The sequence below is a fragment of the Artemia franciscana genome, chromosome 17, assembly GCF_032884065.1.
Source record: "Artemia franciscana chromosome 17, ASM3288406v1, whole genome shotgun sequence".
NCBI lineage: Eukaryota > Metazoa > Arthropoda > Branchiopoda > Anostraca > Artemiidae > Artemia > Artemia franciscana.
The window spans coordinates 25351445-25374937 of record NC_088879.1 but is presented as its reverse complement, the minus strand read 5'-3'; the positions used below and the strand labels follow the sequence as shown (position 1 = coordinate 25374937).

Here is a 23493-nt window from a genome sequence, read left to right as displayed (position 1 = left end):
TATTGGTGTTGTTCTCTATGGCATATAAGAAGACATCCTCATCTTCGTCACTATTGTTGGCTGGGCTCTCCTTGTATTCAATCACTGCATTCACTGATTTGTTGCTTTTGCACACACGTGCAAAATGATTTGGCTTTTTGCACTTTGCACAGATTTTTCCCTTTGCAGGACAAGTGTGGCTAGGTGAGTATACTCCTCCACAGAAATAGCATTCCTTTGTTTTTCTAGATGACACAGATGCATCTTCGTATTTTCTGACTGGATATTTGTACTTCTGGACAGCATCAATTTCTTTCTTGATTTGTTGTGGTTCTTGTACTTCAAATGTTCTTAGCTGTGCCTGGGTTGTTTGGTAAGACCGGCATTTGTCAACAGCTAGTGCCAAAGTTAGGGTATCACCTTCCAGAAGAAGTCTTTCTCTAATTTTAGGGTCTCTGATGCCACTAACTATTTTGTCCCGAACCATTTCATCAGCGCTATCATAGTTGCAAGCCTTCACCAGGATTTTCAGTTCTGTGATGTATTTCTCTACACTTTCTCCTTCACACTGGTCACGTTTCTGGAATATATATCGAGCAAATACACTGTTGGTGACTGGTGCAGCATATTCGCGGAATTTCTGCAGGTAAGTTTCTACATTGTTTGTTTCTGCAGCAGTGAGTGGGAAGGTGTTGAATATCTGGCGCCCTTTTTCTCCTGCCCAGATGAGAAGGTAAGCACATTTGCTTTCTGCCGTCTTTCCAGACAGGGGTCCCAGAAACATCAGTTTGGCATGCTCTTCAAAGCGTTTCCATTCATCGCCGAGGGAAGCTGAATCCCAATCAATACTTGGTGGCTTTGCTTCCATCTTCTGACACCATGTAGCGTTTTACCAATTATATGATTTATTTAAACCCAGGCATCTAGAACAAAAGTCATTATATAGCAACAGCAAGCAATTAATATCAAGTAAGCAAAGCAAAGCAAGCAGGCATATCATTATTTAACATGCATAATATTACAGTAACCTTAGAGCACAAATCAAAATACCCTCAAATCTGGTTGAATCCACTGTTGTACCTGTCTGTAAAGGAGTCAGGCAAGGTTCAGTTGTGTCTACAAGTTTGTACAACAATAGTGTTCTGCTGGTGCAAGCTCAAGTAGCTACTTTCAGTATTTTAAAAGGGATGTTTTGTTGATGATGTATGCTGACAACTTGCTTAATTTGAACAGGTCCATTGATCAGCTATCAAAGAATTTTATGTGTTGACTAGGGAATACAGTAATGTAGGTTTGTCATTTAATGTGTCAAAATCTGCTGTCTTGTTTTTCAATGCAGAGCACTGCAAAGAAAAAAATCCTTTGGGCAATTCAGTTTTGAAACCATCTGAGATATTACTTACCTTGTCTTACCAATCAGTCAAAGTTTTGTCTTCACTGGGATGCTGCTTGTGCACCATGTAGAAGTGAAAACCTGGATTACATACAGGTCAATAATTGGTAACAGACATTGGTTCTGCTGTAAATATCTTGCATTGCTGCATAATGCCCTTACCCTTCCACATATAATATATATAGCACCCTTCTGGAAATACCTGTTGTCCACTCAGTGTGCAAAAGTAAGCGTTCTGTTTTTTCAATTCATAAAGTTCCTTCTGAGACTTCCACCATTGATGAATAACTCCTATATCATGGTTAATTATGGTGTATCTGATCCTACAGTCTGTGTTAATCATGTCATCAAGAATTTTCTGAAAAATGCAAAGGGAAGAGCAAACCCATGGCTAGCCATCTTGTGCCAGCAGTTTTGCTAATGTACATAGTGTGTAAATACATTTGGTGATGTTCCCTAGTGTGACTTTTCTTGTCTCTTTCCTTTGTTATATCCATTTTGATTCCTTGTGAATTTACAGGCAATAAAATTACTTACTTACTATTTCATTATAAATTCATTTTGCAAAAGTTATATAATTCACAAACATTGATTTATCAAGATTAGGTTGATTTAAAAATTCAAAACAAATCCACCATTCTTTCTTCTTATTCTGTTAGGCTGCTTAAGGATTACTGTTTCACCTATATGTTGAAAAATATCAAAGCCAACAGAAGAAACATGGCAGACAGAAAATAGAGAAATTGTTTAGAATATTATATCTAATTTATTTGTGATAGAGGTATATCCTTGTTAAATAGCACACATGCAAGACATTGAAGTTAGGTTAATTATAATGAAATATACCAAAGTATAATGAAAACATAATACTTAATCTAAACAAACCTATTCTAATCTAACCAAAATAACAACTAAATATCTAATTAAAACATAGCTACAATGTGTTTTCTGCACTGAGCTGAAGCTAATTGTCTGGTGTAAAGGCCATGAAACTGGGTATTGTCTCATGTTTGCAATACAATTTCTTGTGTATATGCTATATAACAAGGACATACCATGATAAATCAATGCGCATGGATTATATAACTTTAGAAATGGATTTATAGTCAAATGCTTAGTTTAAATCCATGGTTTAATCCAAAACTAGAAATTTTTCAGTCACCTTCAAGGGTTCAAAAAGAGCTTAAATTTGAATTTGCAAGAGAAGCAATTATTGTATTTGTAAAGAGCATAAAAAAAGGCATTGAGTGGTATGTTTGCTTTATTCATAAGTCAGTGATATGAACAGCAAAATATTTACATTTTTTCAGTGTTTTCTTTTAGTTTTAAGATCTTGCATACATTATATAGGCTATAGAACCATCAGAGCAAGGGATACATTGGAAGGCAAATTCATTTTATATCTCGAAAAAAAATCATACAAAAGGAAATCAATTAGTGTCTTCATTTTGTCCCTATGTGATTCCAGTTATGGAACTAGGTATAGACCATTTCACGTTTCATGTAGACTAGAGAATTTAAGATTTATGACTTGCATTTGATATGCCATCTCTATGTCAATACCAATTAATGAAATTGGGTCTAAAAATATCTTAAATTTGCACACACTCATAACAAATTAATATAAAATCTAAATTATTGATCAGTAGTTTAGTTTGTAAATTAGATGCTGAATCCTTTGGCACATAATTTCAGGCAAATAGTAAGTTTCATGTGGCTGGACACATCAAAAGAAAACATGCTAATAAAAGTAGTACCATTTGGTTTCTTATTTAGTGTTCTTTCCAAATACTATACCATAGTCAGTTTTCTGGGAATACACCCCACTCTGCTGATGGTCACAGATGTAGCCCCAATAATATCCTTCTCTGTTGTTTTGCTTCTTGTGATATGTCATGTCTTCTTTGTAAACCAGTTTTCTTTTATTCTTGACCAGGTGGAATCTTGTCTTACCTGAGTGATTATAACTGAAATCTAGGATAAAAATACTATCTGAATTTACTTTAAAATGTTGTTAACAATGGGTTATCTTAGGTAATACAAAACATTTATGCTATATACAATTCAATAGATACAAAAAGTCTAAAACTAAGATTTTCCTAATTGAACTTTGAACCTCCTAAATTGGGCTCTTTAAACAATGCCATTATTTGTTTTTACTGTCAAGTGTGTAGTTTGGCAAGGCATTTTTTTAAACTTTTGTTTTATAGCTATTATGTTCATGGCATTTGTGATCTTTTGTTTTGGAAAGAAACAAACAAAATAGTGCTATACGAACTAAGACCTAGAGACAGAGATATTAGGAGGAAGGAAATTGTCTCCTCCTGCCAGTACCTATGGGGCATCATAGGCTAAAACAATTGCAGATTGAATATTCTAGCACCCTTTTCATGGGACAGAAAGAATAGGGCAGCACTTTTGGCCTCCTCCATTGTCAAATATGACCTCAGGTGCCCCTGTTTGCTCCAGTGACACTGGGTCAACAATTATAGATGACCATTTTGCTCAAAAAGTCAAAAGACCTAACAAGTACACACTAAAACTGTTTTACTGAATAGCAATTCACTGAAACATAAACTTAGGAATCTAAAGATCGCTACAGAGCAATTAAAGCAATAAAGAATCAGATTTCTCAGCTCTTATCATCTTGAGAGCGTTGGCGTGCTTTACTTATCACATAAAAAGTTATCATGTGCACCATAGTGTGGAAAGCATGCTATCTACAGTATATCAGAAATAGTTTTGGGCATCAAACTAAAACTTTCAGGGAGGGTGGCATGGGAGTCAGGGATGGTGGTGGTAAGAAAATCTTTTGTCTCTGACTGGCTAGAAGTTTTTGAACTATAAGTTCCCATGGAAATTTTTTTTTGTATTGAAGCACTGAGGTAATAAATTACAAGACACTACGTTTCCAAACTTTAGTCAAAATAGTGCATCTGCATTATTTTGGAACAACTTGGAGGAATGGTTTTCGAACTTTCAGGAAATGTTGAGAAGCCCAGGGGATTTCAAGTGTTTGCATCTAAACAAAGCTTCTGAATGATAGTCTCCCGTGATGGTCAGTCTTGTACCAACTTTTCAAAGAATCTCTACCAGTATTTTTGCCTTTTGTGGCTGAATTAGGGAAAACCTCTAGCTGGCTTCAGACCTTGTTTAACTTGCCATCTACCAATTCTTTGACTGTACTTAGTTTTCTACATGATGTAGGTAGGGCATAATCATCATAATCAGATAAAAATTTCACAGCCTGATTCGGAAGGGTTTGCAATCTACTTAAAACGAATTACAAAATTACTTGCCCAAATTAAGCATCCATAGCTAATATAGGAAGTAAATACAACAAATTAAATTATTTTATGTATTTGTTTTGGGACTTTATTTTTTGTTGTTTACATTACACTTAGGGCTCTGCTCAATTTTTGAGCTATTGCACTTGAATGATATTGCTCATGGTAGATTCTCCTCAGTTGGAACATTTTGTTTTTGTTACTCTTTTCATCAAATTTCCACTTACAGTGATCTGATTGTTACCTTTACTCAACAAAAGTGTAAAAAACACAGTAAGAATAGTTACAGAAAAATTCCAGGTTAACAGATTTCACTGAGAAAATATAACAAGTTCAGAAAAGTACATTGTATCTTATTATGGATTTGAAATTTACATTTGTTAGCCCCTGGGCTAAGGGGACCCTAATAATAATCAAATAAAAAAAAAAGTTTTTTTTTAACTGAAAGTAAGTAGTGACATTAAAACTTAAAACGAACAGAAATTACTTCGTATATGAAAGGGGCTGCTTCCTCATCAACGCCCCGCTCTTCACACTAAAGTTTGACTCTTTTTCTGAACTCCACTTTTTAAAACGGTAAAATATATTCTCTGAGGCCAACCTGACTTTTATACATAATAATGATAGATGGTAATAAGCTTACCTAAGCTATGGATGTCAGGTGATTGATTTTTCTAACGATAATTTCGACAGGACCTGTGCCTGTCATCATCAGGTTAAATTCAAATTCTAAAAGAAAAATTTTAAAGAAAAATGTGAATTTTTCCTCAGCTTTCCTCAGTTGTTTCCTCAGCGCTATTGCAAGTAGCTTGCTCTTGATACCTTATATGCAACCCTATCACAACCCACACATAACCAGACCTTACAACAGCCTTATAAACTCGCTGTTTTGAGACGCTCCAAGATTTTGTGAAGCTTCAGCCCTCTAGAGGCGAAATTTTCTCATTTTCATAGCAAGTTTAGATCATTCTCTAAGAAAAAGTTCAAGCAATATCAAATTCTGGCTATGTGAATCTACAAGTGGATAGATAGGAAACTAATGAATACAATAAGCATCTTGTTCTTTCAATGCAAGTTATAGCTGTAGGTGTGTCAAGAAATTCCATGTTTTTAAAAAATGTTTTCAACGTATTTTTCAATTTAAAGCAAATTTTAAAATATGATTCAGTAGGTGAGTAAAACTGAATATCAACTATCAAATGAAGTCAAAAATACCACACCAAAAAATTTGTTCTGAGAACATACCCTTAATAGCAAATGATGGTTTTAAATATCAAATTACATTGAGAAAAAATTAAATGTAGGCAAAAAGAGCTGGGAATGATGGAAGTGGGAGTCTCTTTTTATATTGGGCAGATATTTTTCTTTTCTGTTGCCTATTGTAAATGAGCTAAATTGAGCCTTTATTCTCAGAGTATTGTTACAACCAAGTGACACTTTAGCATAAAGACTAAACAATTGAGGGTACAGTTATAGCTCCCTCTCATTTACATTTAGTTAAATGAGTGGGCATTTAGCATAATTCTGAATATGATAATAAGAACAAACATGAATGAAATTAAAAGAAAGCTTTTTCAAAAAAAAGTAAAGAATAGTGTCGAAATCAAAATTCCACAACAATTTTTCTATGTACAAGCCAGGGGGGTGGGGAGCTGTCATCACTTTAATACTTATTATGCTGAAGATTCACTTCTTCGTATTAAATACTTAAGAAACATGATAGGCTACTTAGTTCAAAGATTTTATCATAATGCTTTGAGGTAATTTCATAACTAATTTAGCTGTATTTGCTGTAAAAAAAAATAAAATAAAATAGAAAAAAAAGGTACAATTTGAGTATTAAGAGCAGCATACAGAATGGCGAAGCCCCTCTGATATTTAAGGGTCATCTCTGTTAGTTCTTTACTCTCCTTTGAAAAACATTCGGTTTTTATGTAGTAATGTATTTAGCATTAGGGTAGCTAAACATATAAAATATAATCATTGCTAGCCTGGGCCCTCTTCTCTTACACACACTCATATATATATATATATATATATATATATATATATATATATATATATATATATATATATATATATATATATATATATATATACTAGCTGTTGGGGTGGCGCTTCGCGCCACCCCAACACCTAGTTGGTGGAGGCGCTTCGCGCCCCCCCCCCCAAGCCCCCCCGCGCGCGTAAGTCGTTACGCGCCATAATAGTTACGCGCCATTGTAGTTGTGTCCCTATGTCCCACCTGTGAATATAGATATATATATATATATATATATATATATATATATATATATATATATATATATATATATATATATATATATATATATATATATATATATATGGTTTTAACTACGTAAAACTTGCGAATATACAACATTCTTTGCTGTCCCATTGTCTTTGCATATAAATAGATTGTCAGGTTTACCGACTCTTGAACATGCAACATATAATGGTCCATGGGAAAACAATCTGTATTCAGATCTATACCTCATGATTCTAATGATTGCCCTTGAGCTTTGTTGATGGTGATTGCTAATCGACCATTCCCTGTCCCGGTGTCCCGGTCGTCATTTACATCCCCCTGTTTCCCCCGGTGTCCCCGTTGTAGTTGTGTCCCTGTGTCCCGGTCGTCATTTATATTCCCTGTGTCCCGGTCGTCATTTGTATCCCGGTGTCCCGGTCTGTATATACATTCGTTTTTTAGTTTTGTTTTTCTCCTTTATTTTTTTCCTTTTTTTTTCTTTTTTAGCTTATTTAGATTTTTAGATTTTTTAGTTTTTTTATTAGTTTTTAGTTTTTTTTTCTTTTTAGTTTTTTTGTCCCGGTCGTCATTTATATCCCCCTGTTTCCCCCGGTGTCCCCGTTGTAGTTGTGTCCCTGTGTCCCGGTCGTCATTTATATTCCCTGTGTCCCGGTCGTCATTTGTATCCCGGTGTACCGGTCTGTATATACATTCGTTTTTTAGTTTTGTTTTTCTCCTTTATTTTTTTCCTTTTTTTTTCTTTTTTAGTTTATTTAGATTTTTAGATTTTTTAGTTTTTTTATTAGTTTTTAGTTTTTTTTTCTTTTTAGTTTTTTTGTAGTTTTTACCTTCTTTTTAGTTTTGTTAATTTTTTTTTTTACTTATGTCCTGGTCGTCATTTATACTCCCTGTGTCCCGGTGCTTTGTTGATTGCTAATCGAACATTCCTTTTGTCCTGGCCGCTTTCTCTTTGAGTGTCGTCATTTATTTTTTTCTTTTTTAGTTCTTTTAGTTTTTACCTTTTTTAGTTTTTTTTAGTTTTTTAGATGAAAATTTTTTTTAGTTTTTTCCTTTTTTTCTTTTTAGTTTTTTATTGGTTTTTACCTTTATGTTAGCTTATTTTTCAGTTTTTTCCTTTTTTTTTATTTTTTTTTATTTTTTATTTTTTTTTAGTTTTTTACCTTTTTTTTAGTTTTTTTAGTTTTTTTAGTTTTTTAGCTTTTTTACTTTTTTTATTAGTTTTTAGTTTTTTTGTAGTTTTTGCCTTTTTTTTAGTTTTTTCAGTTTTTTTTTAGTTTTTTATTGGTTTTTACCTTTATTTTAGCTTATTTTTCAGTTTTTTCCTTTTTTTTAGTTTTTTTTAGTTTTTAGTTTTTTTAGTTTTTTTATTTTTTTAGTTTTTTTAGTTTTTTAGTTTTTTATTTTTTTATTTTTTTTATTAGTTTTTAGTTTTTTTTGTAGTTTTTGCCTTTTTTTTTAGTTTTTTAGCTTTTTTATTAGTTTTTAGTTTTTTTTGTAGTTTTTGCCTTTTTTTAGTTTTTTTAGTTTTTTAGCTTTTTTATTTTTTTTATTAGTTTTTAGTTTTTTTTGTAGTTTTTGCCTTTTTTTAGTTTTTTCAGTTTTGACGTCACCTGATCCAGTTTTTTCAGGTGACGTCACCTGATCCACGATCCACAGATCCACAGACAACTTATTTTTATATATATAGATAGTTCTTTTTTTTACTTATGTCCTGGTCGTCATTTATACTCCCTGTGTCCCGGTGCTTTGTTGATTGCTAATCGAACATTCCTTTTGTCCTGGTCGCTTTCTCTTTGAGTTTCGTCATTTATTTTTTTCTTTTTTAGTTCTTTTAGTTTTTACCTTTTTTAGTTTTTTTTAGTTTTTTAGATGAAAATTTTTTTTCGTTTTTTTCTTTTTTTCTTTTTAGTTTTTTATTGGTTTTTACCTTTATTTTAGCTTATTTTTCAGTTTTTTCCTTTTTTTTAGTTTTTTTTTTATTTTTTATTTTTTTTTAGTTTTTTACCTTTTTGTAGTTTTTTTAGTTTTTTAGCTTTTTTACTTTTTTTATTAGTTTTTAGTTTTTTTTGTAGTTTTTGCCTTTTTTTTAGTTTTTTCAGTTTTGTTTTTAGTTTTTTATTGGTTTTTACCTTTATTTTAGCTTATTTTTCAGTTTTTTCCTTTTTTTTAGTTTTTTTTAGTTTTTAGTTTTTTTAGTTTTTTACCTTTTTTTAGTTTTTTTAGTTTTTTTAGTTTTTTAGCTTTTTTATTTTTTTTATTAGTTTTTAGTTTTTTTTGTAGTTTTTTGCCTTTTTTTAGTTTTTTTTAGTTTTTTAGCTTTTTTATTAGTTTTTAGTTTTTTTTGTAGTTTTTGCCTTTTTTTAGTTTTTTTAGTTTTTTAGCTTTTTTATTTTTTTTATTAGTTTTTAGTTTTTTTTTGTAGTTTTTGCCTTTTTTTAGTTTTTTCAGTTTTGACGTCACCTGATCCAGTTTTTTCAGGTGACGTCACCTGATCCATCCATCCACAGACAGACAGACAACTTATTTTTATATATATAGATAGATATATATATATATATATATATATATATATATATCTATATATATAAAAATAAGTTGTGGATGGATGTGTGGATGGATGTGTCAGGTGACGTCACCTGAAAAAACTGGATCAGGTGACGTCAAAACTGAAAAAACTAAAAAAGGCAAAAACTACAAAAAAAACTAAAAACTAATAAAAAAAATAAAAAAGCTAAAAAACTAAAAAAACTATAAAGGTAAAAACCAATGAAAAACTAAAAAGGCAAAAACTACAAAAAAAAACTAAAAACTAATAAAAAAAAGTAAAAAAGCTAAAAAACTAAAAAAACTAAAAAAACTAAAAAAAAGGTAAAAAACTAAAAAAAATAAAAAATAAAAAAAAACTAAAAAAAAGGAAAAAACTGAAAAATAAGCTAAAATAAAGGTAAAAACCAATAAAAAACTAAAAAAAAGGAAAAAAACTAATAAATGACGACACTCAAAGAGAAAAAAAAGGCAAAAACTACAAAAAAAACTAAAAACTAATAAAAAAAATAAAAAAGCTAAAAAACTAAAAAAACTAAAAAAAGGCAAAAACTACAAAAAAAACTAAAAACTAATAAAAAAGCTAAAAAACTAAAAAAAATAAAAAAAAAGGCAAAAACTACAAAAAAACTAAAAACTAATAAAAAAAATAAAAAAGCTAAAAAACTAAAAAAACTAAAAAAACTAAAAAAAGGTAAAAAACTAAAAAAACTAAAAACTAAAAAAAAACTAAAAAAGGTAAAAACTAAAAGAACTAAAAAAGAAAAAAATAAATGACGACACTCAAAGAGAAAGCGACCAGGACAAAAGGAATGTTCGATTAGCAATCAACAAAGCACCGGGACACAGGGAGTATAAATGACGACCAGGACAAAACTAAAAAATCTAAAAATCTAAATAAACTAAAAAAGAAAAAAAAAGGAAAAAAATAAAGGAGAAAAACAAAACTAAAAAACGAATGTATATACAGACCGGTACACCGGGATACAAATGACGACCGGGACACAGGGAATATAAATGACGACCGGGACACAGGGACACAACTACAACGGGGACACCGGGGGAAACAGGGGGATATAAATGACGACCGGGACAAAAAAACTAAAAAGAAAAAAAAACTAAAAACTAATAAAAAAACTAAAAAATCTAAAAATCTAAATAAGCTAAAAAAGAAAAAAAAAGGAAAAAAATAAAGGAGAAAAACAAAACTAAAAAACGAATGTATATACAGACCGGGACACCGGGATACAAATGACGACCGGGACCCGGGACACAGGGAATATAAATGACGACCGGGACACAGGGACACAACTACAACGGGGACACCGGGGGGAAACAGGGGGATGTAAATGACGACCGGGACACCGGGACAGGGAATGGTCGATTAGCAATCACCATCAACAAAGCTCAAGGGCAATCATTAGAATCATGAGGTATAGATCTGAATACAGATTGTTTTCCCATGGACCATTATATGTTGCATGTTCAAGAGTCGGTAAACCTGACAATCTATTTATATGCAAAGACAATGGGACAGCAAAGAATGTTGTATATTCGCAAGTTTTACGTAGTTAAAACCATATATATATATATCTATCTATATTCACAGGTGGGACATAGGGACACAACTACAATGGCGCGTAACTATTATGGCGCGTAACGACTTACGCGCGCGGGGGGGCTTGGGGGGGGCGCGAAGCGCCCCCACCAACTAGGTGTTGGGGTGGCGCGAAGCGCCACCCCAACAGCTAGTATATATATATATATATATATATATATATATATATATATATATATATATATATATATATATATATATATATATATATACTAGCTGTTGGGGGTGGCGCTTCGCGCCACCCCAACACCTAGTTGGTGGGGGCGCTTCGCGCCCCCCCCCAAGCCCCCCCCGCGCGCGTAAGTCGTTACGCGCCATAATAGTTACGCGCCATTGTAGTTGTGTCCCTATGTCCCACCTGTGAATATAGATATATATATATATATATATATGGTTTTAACTACGTAAAACTTGCGAATATACAACATTCTTTGCTGTCCCATTGTCTTTGCATATAAATAGATTGTCAGGTTATCCCCCTGTTTCCCCCGGTGTCCCCGTTGTAGTTGTGTCCCTGTGTCCCGGTCGTCATTTATATTCCCTGTGTCCCGGGTCCCGGTCATCATTTGTATCCCGGTGTCCCGGTCTGTATATACATTCGTTTTTTAGTTTTGTTTTTCTCCTTTATTTTTTTCCTTTTTTTTTCTTTTTTAGCTTATTTAGATTTTTAGATTTTTTAGTTTTTTTTATTAGTTTTTAGTTTTTATTTCTTTTTAGTTTTTTTGTCCCGGTCGTCATTTATATCCCCCTGTTTCCCCCGGTGTCCCCGTTGTAGTTGTGTCCCTGTGTCCCGGTCGTTATTTATATTCCCTGTGTCCCGGTCGTCATTTGTATCCCGGTGTACCGGTCTGTATATACATTCGTTTTTTAGTTTTGTTTTTCTCCTTTATTTTTTTCCTTTTTTTTTCTTTTTTAGTTTATTTAGATTTTTAGATTTTTTAGTTTTTTTATTAGTTTTTAGTTTTTTTTTCTTTTTAGTTTTTTTGTAGTTTTTACCTTCTTTTTAGTTTTGTTAATTTTTTTTTTTACTTGTGTCCTGGTCGTCATTTATACTCCCTGTGTCCCGGTGCTTTGTTGATTGCTAATCGAACATTCCTTTTGTCCTGGTCGCTTTCTCTTTGAGTGTCGTCATTTATTTTTTTCTTTTTTAGTTCTTTTAGTTTTTTACCTTTTTTAGTTTTTTTTTAGTTTTTAGTTTTTTTAGTTTTTTACCTTTTTTTAGTTTTTTTTAGTTTTTTAGCTTTTTTATTTTTTTTATTAGTTTTTAGTTTTTTTGTAGTTTTTGCCTTTTTTTTTAGTTTTTTGTCCTGGTCGCTTTCTCTTTGAGTGTCGTCATTTATTAGTTTTTTCCTTTTTTTTTTAGTTTTTTATTGGTTTTTACCTTTATTTTAGCTTATTTTTCAGTTTTTTCCTTTTTTTTTAGTTTTTTTTTTATTTTTTTTAGTTTTTTACCTTTTTTTAGTTTTTTTAGTTTTTTTAGTTTTTTAGCTTTTTTACTTTTTTTATTAGTTTTTAGTTTTTTTTTGTAGTTTTTGCCTTTTTTTAGTTTTTTCAGTTTTTTTTTTAGTTTTTTATTGGTTTTTACCTTTATAGTTTTTTTAGTTTTTAGCTTTTTTATTTTTTTTATTAGTTTTTAGTTTTTTTTGTAGTTTTTGCCTTTTTTTAGTTTTTTCAGTTTTGACGTCACCTAATCCAGTTTTTTCAGGTGACGTCACCTGACACATCCATCCACACATCCATCCACACATCCACAGACAGACAACTTATTTTTATATATATAGATATATATATATATATATAAGGAGGGGGTAACCCCCCCCCCCCCTTTATGTGCAATGGTATTGTAGCCAAATTACATTCATACATGTACTAAAATCAAGTATTACATTTCCAGTGAAGATTTGCAAAGAGCTTATGAATTGGAAAGTGTTGGGAAGAAGAATTTACTATCAGAAAATTATGCAGATGCAGTTGCTGATCTGAGTGAAGCATGTCAAATATTTTCAGAACTATTTGGCGATTTATCTGAAAAATGTGCTAGTGTGCAATTTGCGTATGGAAGTGCATTACTTGGGCTTGCCAGAGAAGAAAGTGCTGTGCTTGCTAATGAAGGTATATTATGCAATACATTTTTAGGCTTTTTGAAAAACTTTGTAGGCTTTGTCAAAAAATAGCAGTAGAGGTAATACATTCCTTTTAAAAGGCTAAATCATCATTTGGGCTTTACTGAAAGAAATCTGTAGTTGGATTAGGTGTAATTTTTACTTGTCACAATAGCAACATAAATGATGCAAAAACATGATACCACAAGGAGGTGCTCTTATAAAGGTTAAACTGTAGAAAAAAAATCAGCAAAGTGCAAATGCTGCTCTGCCCTTAAAGGAGGCTTTTGACGGTCAATCATTTTGATCAAAAGCTTCCGTCAATTGATTGACTCAAGGATGATTGACCATCTAGGAATCTAGAGATTCCTATATCATCTAGGAATCTAGATTGACTCAAGCATCTATGATGCTTGAGTCAAGCGTTGACGGCGGTTGATAGAAAGTTTGAATAACTCAATCATTTTGGCCAAAAACAGTGTGTTAGATCAGCTTTGGTCAAGATTGAATGTTGATTGAAGTATACATCAATCGATTGACGAAAATTTTTGATTGTAATGATTTACCATCTAGGACTTCTTTTAAGGAGGCCCTAGACGGTTAAGAGTTTAAGAACGTTAGGGGGATGGTAGCCCTATTTCCGTTTGTGGTAATTTTTGTTCATTTTATGATTGACTTTATTATTCATTTTAATTCCTGTTATTTCCTTTGTGATTGATGTTGTTTTATTATTGTTTAATAATGGGAATATTTATAAAAAACACAGTTTTATAATTAAGAAATAAATATTGGATTGCAATCTACTTCGACAAATTTCAATAGTCAGTCAAAACTTCTTATCAGAAACAGTCTTGTACAATAAACTGTTATTTTTAATAATAGATTTGTTATAGAATTTGTGTTTGATGAGGAGGGGGATTACTATTTATATAAATTGAAAATCTGTGTAATGTTTACTGATCCGTGTAATTTTATGCTGTATTTTGTTGCAAATGTCTGTTTATTTAAATAAATGCGCGTCAAGATTATTGATTAAAAATAAATCTGTTTTGTTGACTTGAAAAATTACGTCACAAATGAACACAACCAGATTTATTTCCTTAATTCTTTGTCCTGAATGAGGTTCCATGCTCCCCACCTTTTAATTGAGATATGCTAGCCTAAAATTTTAAAGCAGACCAGCGTAAAAAATATCAAGTATTCTGTTAAGATTCAATGCAACCATATTTGTTTTCCAAAATCTATCGTTTTTGTAAAAGTCCCCTTGGTCCAGTTTGCTTACCTGAAAGTTTCACGCTAGTTGCAGTAAAGCAATGTATAGTCCAGTCGGGGTTTCACAAGCCACCACAACTCATTCTATTTCGTTTTGTCTTAGGTTCTATGACCCAGTATACGTGCCCAGTAAGTTGCTTGCCAATCAGAGAAAAACTAATTGGGACCACTTGCGGATCCAAGGGGGACCCCGGCCTCAAAAGTTTTTTTCTTGCGTTCTCATTCCTTGTTTCTTTTTTCTGTTTTTACTCTTTAAAATAAATTGGTCGGTCAATTATTGGTGCCCTTGTCGCATTCCACCGCCCTTCCCAAGATTTTGCTTATTGGCGCCCTAGTCATATTGTCCCCAAGATTTTTCTCGGGATCCACCCCTGATTGGGGTCTATTTTGGGCGTCTCAAGTCAGTGCAACATTCTTTCAGCATAAGCTTGTCTTCATTGACGTCTCATACTCGACCCATTTTTGGGTATCTCTTGCATAGATTAGTTCCGAATTTGTTTTCTATTTCGAAATTTAAGGCCTTATTTTTGTTTGTCTCAAAACCTTTAATCAATTGGTCTGATTATGTTCCTTTAATAATCTGTACATATAATTTCTTATGATTTACTTTTGCTCCTACTTTTATGTAAAAGCTCAAGGCCTGCTTATCCCCCCAGCATCTTTAAAAAAATTACAGTTCATTCCGCCAAGCTATTCCTGAGATAATGCGAATACGCTATTTTTATAACCTGGGTGTGGATAGTTTCTAACGGTCTACATCGTTGCATCACCAAATTTCTAGTTCAGCAGGGATTTTAATTCTGATTAAGTTTTAATTCAATACAATTGGGTCTATGAAGGATAGCGGGTGGCACAAAAGCCAGAGAGGGGAGCAGGTGGACACAAAATTTTCAATTTTCTCCCAATTTCCCTCATCTTCTATGTACGAGGTGGCTGGTAAAAAGCTCTTGGCCCTTTGTTGGGCCTGGTTTTAGGTGAACCAAGTTTTTTCTCTATTTTTCCTTCTGTATCAAGGTTTTATTAGCACTTGGACTTAAAGGTATCAGTTTCAAACTGATTTTAAGTATCTATATCGTCTTATTTTTGGAATGAAAGGCGTGTCCTGGAACAATTAGTTTAGTTTGTTGGGTTGCTTTTGGCCAATATAACTTATGGGTATGGGTTTCAAGAAGATAAGGGACAAAGGGTTTTGGGTGCATTTACAAGTCCTTCCCCTAACCACGCCTCAATAAAATGCTTGATCTTTTTGACCCAAAGAAAAATCTTCATAGTTTTATTTATACTTGCAGTGAAACCAGGCGACTCCGCCTCTCCTGGCATCTGAACAAAGCTTCTGAATGATGGTCTCCCACTATGGTCGGTCTTGTGCCAACCCTTTGGCGACCCTCAGGTAGCATTTGTTTCATCTTTAGCCGAATTTTGAAAACCTTTAGCTGGCTCCAAATCTTGTTTAACTAGAATCCACCAGTACTTTAGCTGCCCTTTGTCTTGTACGCCATGTTGGTAAGGGTTCAGCAAGCAGTATTTGTTGAATGGGACGATTGTAAGGATGACGTAAAGCGTGTCTAAGCAACTCGCGAAGCTTGAACGTCACAATCGTCTTCTGAAGAATCAGAGGACGATTCCTGAAGGCTTAACCAAATATCAAACAAACCCCCTCTCTCTGTTTACATTATAAAACCTATGTGTAAGCAATTGGTCATTTGAATTGATTACGGTCATTGATATCCCCGGGGCATATTTATTGGATCTTGCAACTATTTTCTACAAATAGCTATCTCAAAATTATTATTGGATATCAGGAGAAGATGGGAAGCAAAAAAGGCCACAAAAAGGGGTCGGTTAACATCCAATCACTTTCGTTTTTTTTAAAAGGTACTAGAACTTTCAACTTCTAACTGAACTAACCCCCTTCAAATTTTCTATGACTCTCCCTTTAATGCGAAGTGGCTGGGGAAAAATAATACATTGAATGCATATGGGTCTTCGCTTAAGCAGGGGCAGAGCCCTGACTATTTATCACAGGGAATGGGAAATGATGCTCCACATTAATTTTATGCCTGATTTCATTTGTCTGAAAATGAACCTGAACGCGAATCTAAATCACAGTGACAATCAATTTAAATAGGGAAATGCTAGCAAATCGGAAATCCTTGACAAAAAAATAGTTTCTTTCGTCTTGAGTGACTCCAATATTAAAGCGTTATATATGAAGCGTTGAAGTATATATTGATTCCGATTGTTGCTTGTCTTCTAACCGAGGATGTTGAACCAGTAAATCAGTATGTTGATTTGCATCATTCTCCATTTCTTGCGTGTGATGTGAACATAGGAAATATATTATTAATGGAAAAATTTCTCTCCAATAGCCCTCAAATGAAGATTCTGGTTTTGTGTATCTTCTTCCTTTTCTGTTTTCTATTGATTTTGCCAGTAATTTTTTCTTAATTTGTAATTGGGGTGTAACGCTTTACAGACAATTAGTTTTGAAACTGTTCTCCTGTAAGCCCTACAAAACAAATTTGTGGCAGTATTTTTAGCACAAAAATAAGAACTCATCAAAATGAATATAGTGTCCAAACGAGAGCAGGGAGCTATTGATAAGCACTATTACAGTTACAAACGTGATTTTGCCAATATAATCCACATATGTTTCTATAAAATCACCTTAGGTCTGGAGTTCCAGTTTTTCAGATGCCACTTTCGGGAGGAATTGATCTGGAAACCCTCATTATCTTGCGTCTTTGTATTTTTAACTACTACCTGAAAATACTTGGCGTTAATTAAAAATAATAATTGTGAAGAAATAGAATATTTATTTAAATGGAATATTTATTTAAATAGAATATTTATTTAAATAGAATATTTAATCATTTTTAGAATATAATTTATATAAGTAGAATATTTGTGAAGAGATATTTTTACTCACCTCCATAGTTTTATTATTCAATGTTTTATTATTTATTTTTTTCCCCAGAGACAAGCTTCTTAGAGGGCTCATTCGATAGGAAATCAGAAGTTTTAGCCCCCCCACGCCCTCTTTTCCCCAAATGTATCGGATCGAAATTTTAAGATAGCCATTATTCAATATAGTTTAATTGGCAAATAACTATGGTTCCGGTTTTGACCCCCCCCCGCTTTCCCTCCAACTCTCGGGAAAAGGGCTATAAATTATGCTAGTTACGCATTGTTAGCTTATAAGGTTTTTATGGAACGCGTGTTAACTTTGGGGGAGGCTCATTCGATTGGAAATTGGAATCTCTTTTGCCCTTTTTAAGAGTCGAAAGTGATAAGGGGATAATCAACCCTTCTTCCCCCATTGCGCACTTTTTTCTCCCAAATGCATGCGATAAACTCAAATAAATATAACTTAGAGGTTGAAAAATCCCCCATAGCCACTGAGACAAGGGTTTTAACCTATGCAAGTTGCCCATTGTTAACATATGAGGTTTTTGGGGAAAGGGTGGTTGTGTTAACTTTGGACATGGTTCATTCGGTTGGAGACTGAAACTTTTAGTTCTTTTTTTAAGAGTGAAATGTGATCAGAGGGCAACCAGGCCCCCTCATCCTCTTTTTCCCAAAGATATCCGGTCAAATTTGTTCAATATAGTCCAAAGACCAAATAACTATGCTTCCAGGGTTGAATTCCCCCGTTAGCCCCCCGGGAAAGGACTCTGAGCTATGCAAGTTGTTTATTCGTACTTTGATACTTTGTTTACCTTGATACTTGGATTTACTTACTTAAGGGGCAGGCGCTGCAGGTTATGCAAGTTGCTAATTGTTACTTCGATACTTTGTTTACTTTGATACTTTGTTACTTTGATATTGTTATTTTGATACGTGGATGAAACTTTGACGTTGAAAAAAAATTATTTTGGAAAAGGAAATTTTGAAAAACGCGAAACTTTGCTGATCCAAAACGAATAGAAATTAATTAAAAAAGAAAAGTTTTTCAAAGAAAAGTAAATGCCATATTAAACTTAAGATCAGCAGAAATAAAAATCTATAATAATTAAAACTCAAAACGACCAAATATTACTATTAAAGAATAAGTGAAACCTAATATGAACAAAATTCCACTCGTCAAGTGGACGGCGCGCTGGATTTCGAATCCTTTGTCTGGAGGGCCAGGGTTTGAGTCCTGGTATCATCAGTTATTTGGTTTGGGATTGGGTGAGTGGCGTGACTCTGTAAGCTCATCTAGAGTCAGCCCAGCTCTAAATGTGTACCTGGAGAATCTGGAGGAGGTAATCAGGAAGGGTATGTGAAAGAACAAGATGGCTGGCCCCCATACCCCCTTTGCATTTCCTGGCTGAAGGGCCTCGAGACAGAGATCTGCACCGCCGGTTCGAATTTTAAGAAGTCTAGTCCCGTATCATTTATCTTTTTCTTTTTTAAAACGAACAGAAATTAAATAAACAATCATATCAAACAAACATACAACATATACCATATAAATGAATAAGTAAACCTTAAAACAAGTAAAACATAGAACAAATATACAAATCAAGCTCAAAACGAACAAAAAAATATTTTACTGTTAAAGAATAAATAAAACTCAAAAAAGAACATACATTAACTTAATAATGATAGCAGATAAGCATGCAACAGGAATTGATATAAAAGAATGACCCGCCAACCGCAATCTAAGAAAAGTCAACTCCTGAAAAGACACAAAACCAGCTCCCTGGTGCCCCCTAGATGAGGAGTCAGAAAAATCATACATGGAGAAAACAGTTAAATGGTCTGAGATATCGCTCGTCAATACAGAATCGTGCACCGAAGTTAGCGATGAAAAAACATAATCAAGCAAAGAAGCAGTAGTATCAGTTATGCGAGCAGGAACACATGCTGAAGGTAATGTCCTACAAGCAAGTACAGCTGAAAGAAAGTCCAAGGAAGAAGATGACCTCCGGTCACACAAAGTAATAATGAAGTCACCCATAATGAAAAGTTCGCAGGAATGCTAATGGATTGCTTCCAAAATTTCATCAAACATCTGAAGGAAAGAGGGGACAGACCCACTTCGAGACCGGTATGTATTACCAACAATCAAAGTTTTAGTTTTTGTTTTAACCTAAAAAAATATGGATTGAAAAATTCCTTTTTCATTTCTTGAAGTGATGCGCTGGGATTGGTCGTAATTGCCGAATTTAACAAATAGCTCATTAACTGTACTAGTCACCGTCAGACTCTAATTCTGATGCAATCGTAGACGCTTTTTCTGGTTTGTAAGGTACGAATTGCGGTAGGGTATTTGCTTTTCAGCACATTTGTAAAAAAAATTCAGCATATCCACACTGTTATCCACTGTCTTCTGTCGTTCACTTGGGCGATTGGAGCAGTTTGCATCATTCCACAATACTTTTTTTGCTTTTATCAGCGCTCCATTGCTGATGAATTCTGCGCTAGCTCTATTGCCAGCATATATAGCTATATTGCCAGCAGCGTCGTTGTGGCATAAAAAGCTCAGAACCAGAAACTGTGCGAGTTGCTGGCTCTGCTTCTCCACGCAATTAATCACACCACCGCTTTGATAAAACGAGTCATATATCGTATATATATATATATATATCTATATATATATAAATAAGTTGTCTGTGGATCTGTGGATGGATCAGGTGACGTCACCTGAAAAAACTGGATCAGGTGACGTCAAAACTGAAAAAACTAAAAAAAGGCAAAAACTACAAAAAAAACTAAAAACTAATAAAAAAAATAAAAAAGCTAAAAAACTAAAAAAAGGCAAAAACTACAAAAAAAAACTAAAAACTAATAAAAAAAATAAAAAAGCTAAAAAACCAAAAAAACTAAAAAAACTAAAAAAAAGGTAAAAAACTAAAAAAACTAAAAACTAAAAAAAACTAAAAAAAAAGGAAAAAACTGAAAAATAAGCTAAAATAAAGGTAAAAACCAATAACAAACTAAAAAAAAAACTGAAAAAACTAAAAAAAGGCAAAAACTACAAAAAAAACTAAAAACTAATAAAAAAAGTAAAAAAGCTAAAAAACTAAAAAAACTAAAAAAACTAAAAAAACTAAAAAAAGGTAAAAAACTAAAAAAAATAAAAAATAAAAAAAAAACTAAAAAAAAGGAAAAAACTGAAAAATAAGCTAAAATAAAGGTAAAAACCAATAAAAAACTAAAAAGAAAAAAAGGAAAAAACTAAAAAAAATTTTCATCTAAAAAACTAAAAAAAACTAAAAAAGGTAAAAACTAAAAGAACTAAAAAAGAAAAAAATAAATGACGACACTCAAAGAGAAAGCGACCAGGACAAAAGGAATGTTCGATTAGCAATCAACAAAGCACCGGGACACAGGGAGTATAAATGACGACCAGGACATAAGTAAAAAAAAAAAACTATCTGTATATATAAAAATAAGTTGTCTGTGGATCTGTGGATCGTGGATCAGGTGACGTCACCTGAAAAAACTGGATCAGGTGACGTCAAAACTGAAAAAACTAAAAAAGGCAAAAACTACAAAAAAACTAAAAACTAATAAAAAAAATAAAAAAGCTAAAAAACTAAAAAACTAAAAAAAGGCAAAAACTACAAAAAAAACTAAAAACTAATAAAAAAGCTAAAAACTAAAAAAAAGGCAAAAACTACAAAAAAACTAAAAACTAATAAAAAAAATAAAAAAGCTAAAAAACTAAAAAAACTAAAAAAACTAAAAAAAGGTAAAAAATTAAAAAAACTAAAAAAAACTAAAAAAAAGGAAAAAACTGAAAAATAAGCTAAAATAAAGGTAAAAACCAATAAAAAACTAAAAAAAAAACTGAAAAAACCAAAAAAAGGCAAAAACTACAAAAAAACTAAAAACTAATAAAAAAGTAAAAAAGCTAAAAAACTAAAAAAACTAAAAAAACTAAAAAAAGGTAAAAAACTAAAAAAAATAAAAAATAAAAAAAACTAAAAAAAAAGGAAAAAACTGAAAAATAAGCTAAAATAAAGGTAAAAACCAATAAAAAACTAAAAGAAAAAAAGGAAAAAACTAAAAAAAATTTTCATCTAAAAAACTAAAAAAAAACTAAAAAAGGTAAAAACTAAAAGAACTAAAAAGAAAAAAATAAATGACGACACTCAAAGAGAAAGCGACCAGGACAAAAGGAATGTTCGATTAGCAATCAACAAAGCACCGGGACACAGGGAGTATAAATGACGACCAGGACATAAGTAAAAAAAAAACTAACAAAACTAAAAAGAAGGTAAAAACTACAAAAAAACTAAAAAGAAAAAAAAAACTAAAAACTAATAAAAAAACTAAAAAATCTAAAAATCTAAATAAACTAAAAAAGAAAAAAAAAGGAAAAAAATAAAGGAGAAAAACAAAACTAAAAAACGAATGTATATACAAACCGGTACACCGGGATACAAATGACGACCGGGACACAGGGAATATAAATGACGACCGGGACACAGGGACACAACTACAACGGGGACACCGGGGGAAACAGGGGGATATAAATGACGACCGGGACAAAAAAAACTAAAAAGAAAAAAAACTAAAAACTAATAAAAAAACTAAAAAATCTAAAAATCTAAATAAGCTAAAAAAGAAAAAAAAAGGAAAAAAATAAAGGAGAAAAACAAAACTAAAAAACGAATGTATATACAGACCGGGACACCGGGATACAAATGACGACCGGGACACAGGGAATATAAATGACGACCGGGACACAGGGACACAACTACAACGGGGACACCGGGGGAAACAGGGGGATATAAATGACGACCGGGACACCGGGACAGGGAATGGTCGATTAGCAATCACCATCAACAAAGCTCAAGGGCAATCATTAGAATCATGAGGTATAGATCTGAATACAGATTGTTTTCCCATGGACCATTATATGTTGCATGTTCAAGAGTCGGTAAACCTGACAATCTATTTATATGCAAAGACAATGGGACAGCAAAGAATGTTGTATATTCGCAAGTTTTACGTAGTTAAAACCATATATATATATATATATATATATATATATATATATATATATATATATATATATATATATATATATATATATATATATATATATATATATATATATATATATATATATATATATATATATATATATATATATATATATCTATCTATATTCACAGGTGGGACATAGGGACACAACTACAATGGCGCGTAACTATTATGGCGCGTAACGACTTACGCGCGCGGGGGGGCTTGGGGGGGGGCGCGAAGCGCCCCCACCAACTAGGTGTTGGGGTGGCGCGAAGCGCCACCCCAACAGCTAGTATATATATATATATATATATATATATATATATATATATATATATATATATATATATATATATATATATATATATATATTAACAGGCTCAAAGTTATTACGCCCTTATTTCAAAAAGCCATTGGAATGTTTATGTAAAAGATGAATAAGAAGATATCTTCCTCAAATTTGAATGCAAAAAAAAAAAAAAACGAAAAAAGAAGTGATGCAATGGAATTTCTTAAAAAAAGAAATGATCTCTTAAGTGGAAGAGAGAAAGTCTAGACTTCTTGAATCTCTGCTTAATGTAATGAATAGTTTTATCTTTTTTGTTTGTGTGTGTGTGTGTGTCTGTGCAATTTTGCTGAAAAGGAGAATATGTGAGATTGGCTGTAAACACCATCTAAACTGCCAAAATATCTTTAGGTGAATCTTCAGATGAAGAGGAAGAGAACCCAAGTAAAGAAGAGGAAGAGCCTTCAAAATTAGGAAAGAATGGAGAAGCAGGGAAGCTGGATAAGCAAAAAGTAGAAAAAAAATCAGTAGAACAGGTTGAAAGTGAGAAGACTGAAGACAAAGAAGAAAATCCAAATGAAACCTTAGATCAGGATGAAGAAGAAGATGTATCGAACCTCCAGGTGGCTTGGGAAGTGTTAGATCTGGCTAGACAAACTTACGAAAGGTTGGTAGCATTTAGAGTAAATAAAAGTGCTGAAAGCTTTCCTTAGATGACTTTTAAAAAAAACTGAGAGCCACAGAAACGTTTAAAGTTTTGCTAATAGTAGTAAATTGT

The 23493-nt window shown here is 32.5% G+C and overlaps 1 protein-coding gene and 1 long non-coding RNA gene across 3 annotated transcripts in view; one reads left to right on the top strand and one right to left on the bottom strand.

Moving 5' to 3' along the window:
• The window catches only part of LOC136038054 (protein HGV2-like), a 66688-nt gene that overhangs the window by 5778 nt on the left and 37417 nt on the right, over positions 1-23493 (top strand). For both annotated transcript variants that reach the window (XM_065721008.1, XM_065721007.1), the window contains exons 2-3: positions 12985-13202; positions 23127-23382. In XM_065721008.1, the coding sequence (XP_065577080.1) occupies positions 12985-13202; positions 23127-23382 (474 nt within the window). The remainder of the gene's footprint in view (positions 1-12984; positions 13203-23126; positions 23383-23493) is intronic.
• LOC136038058 (uncharacterized) overlaps positions 16502-23493 on the bottom strand; it is a 50296-nt gene continuing 43304 nt past the window's right edge. Inside the window, exon 3 of the long non-coding RNA XR_010620122.1 lies at positions 16502-17227. This is a non-coding gene — a long non-coding RNA (uncharacterized LOC136038058). The remainder of the gene's footprint in view (positions 17228-23493) is intronic.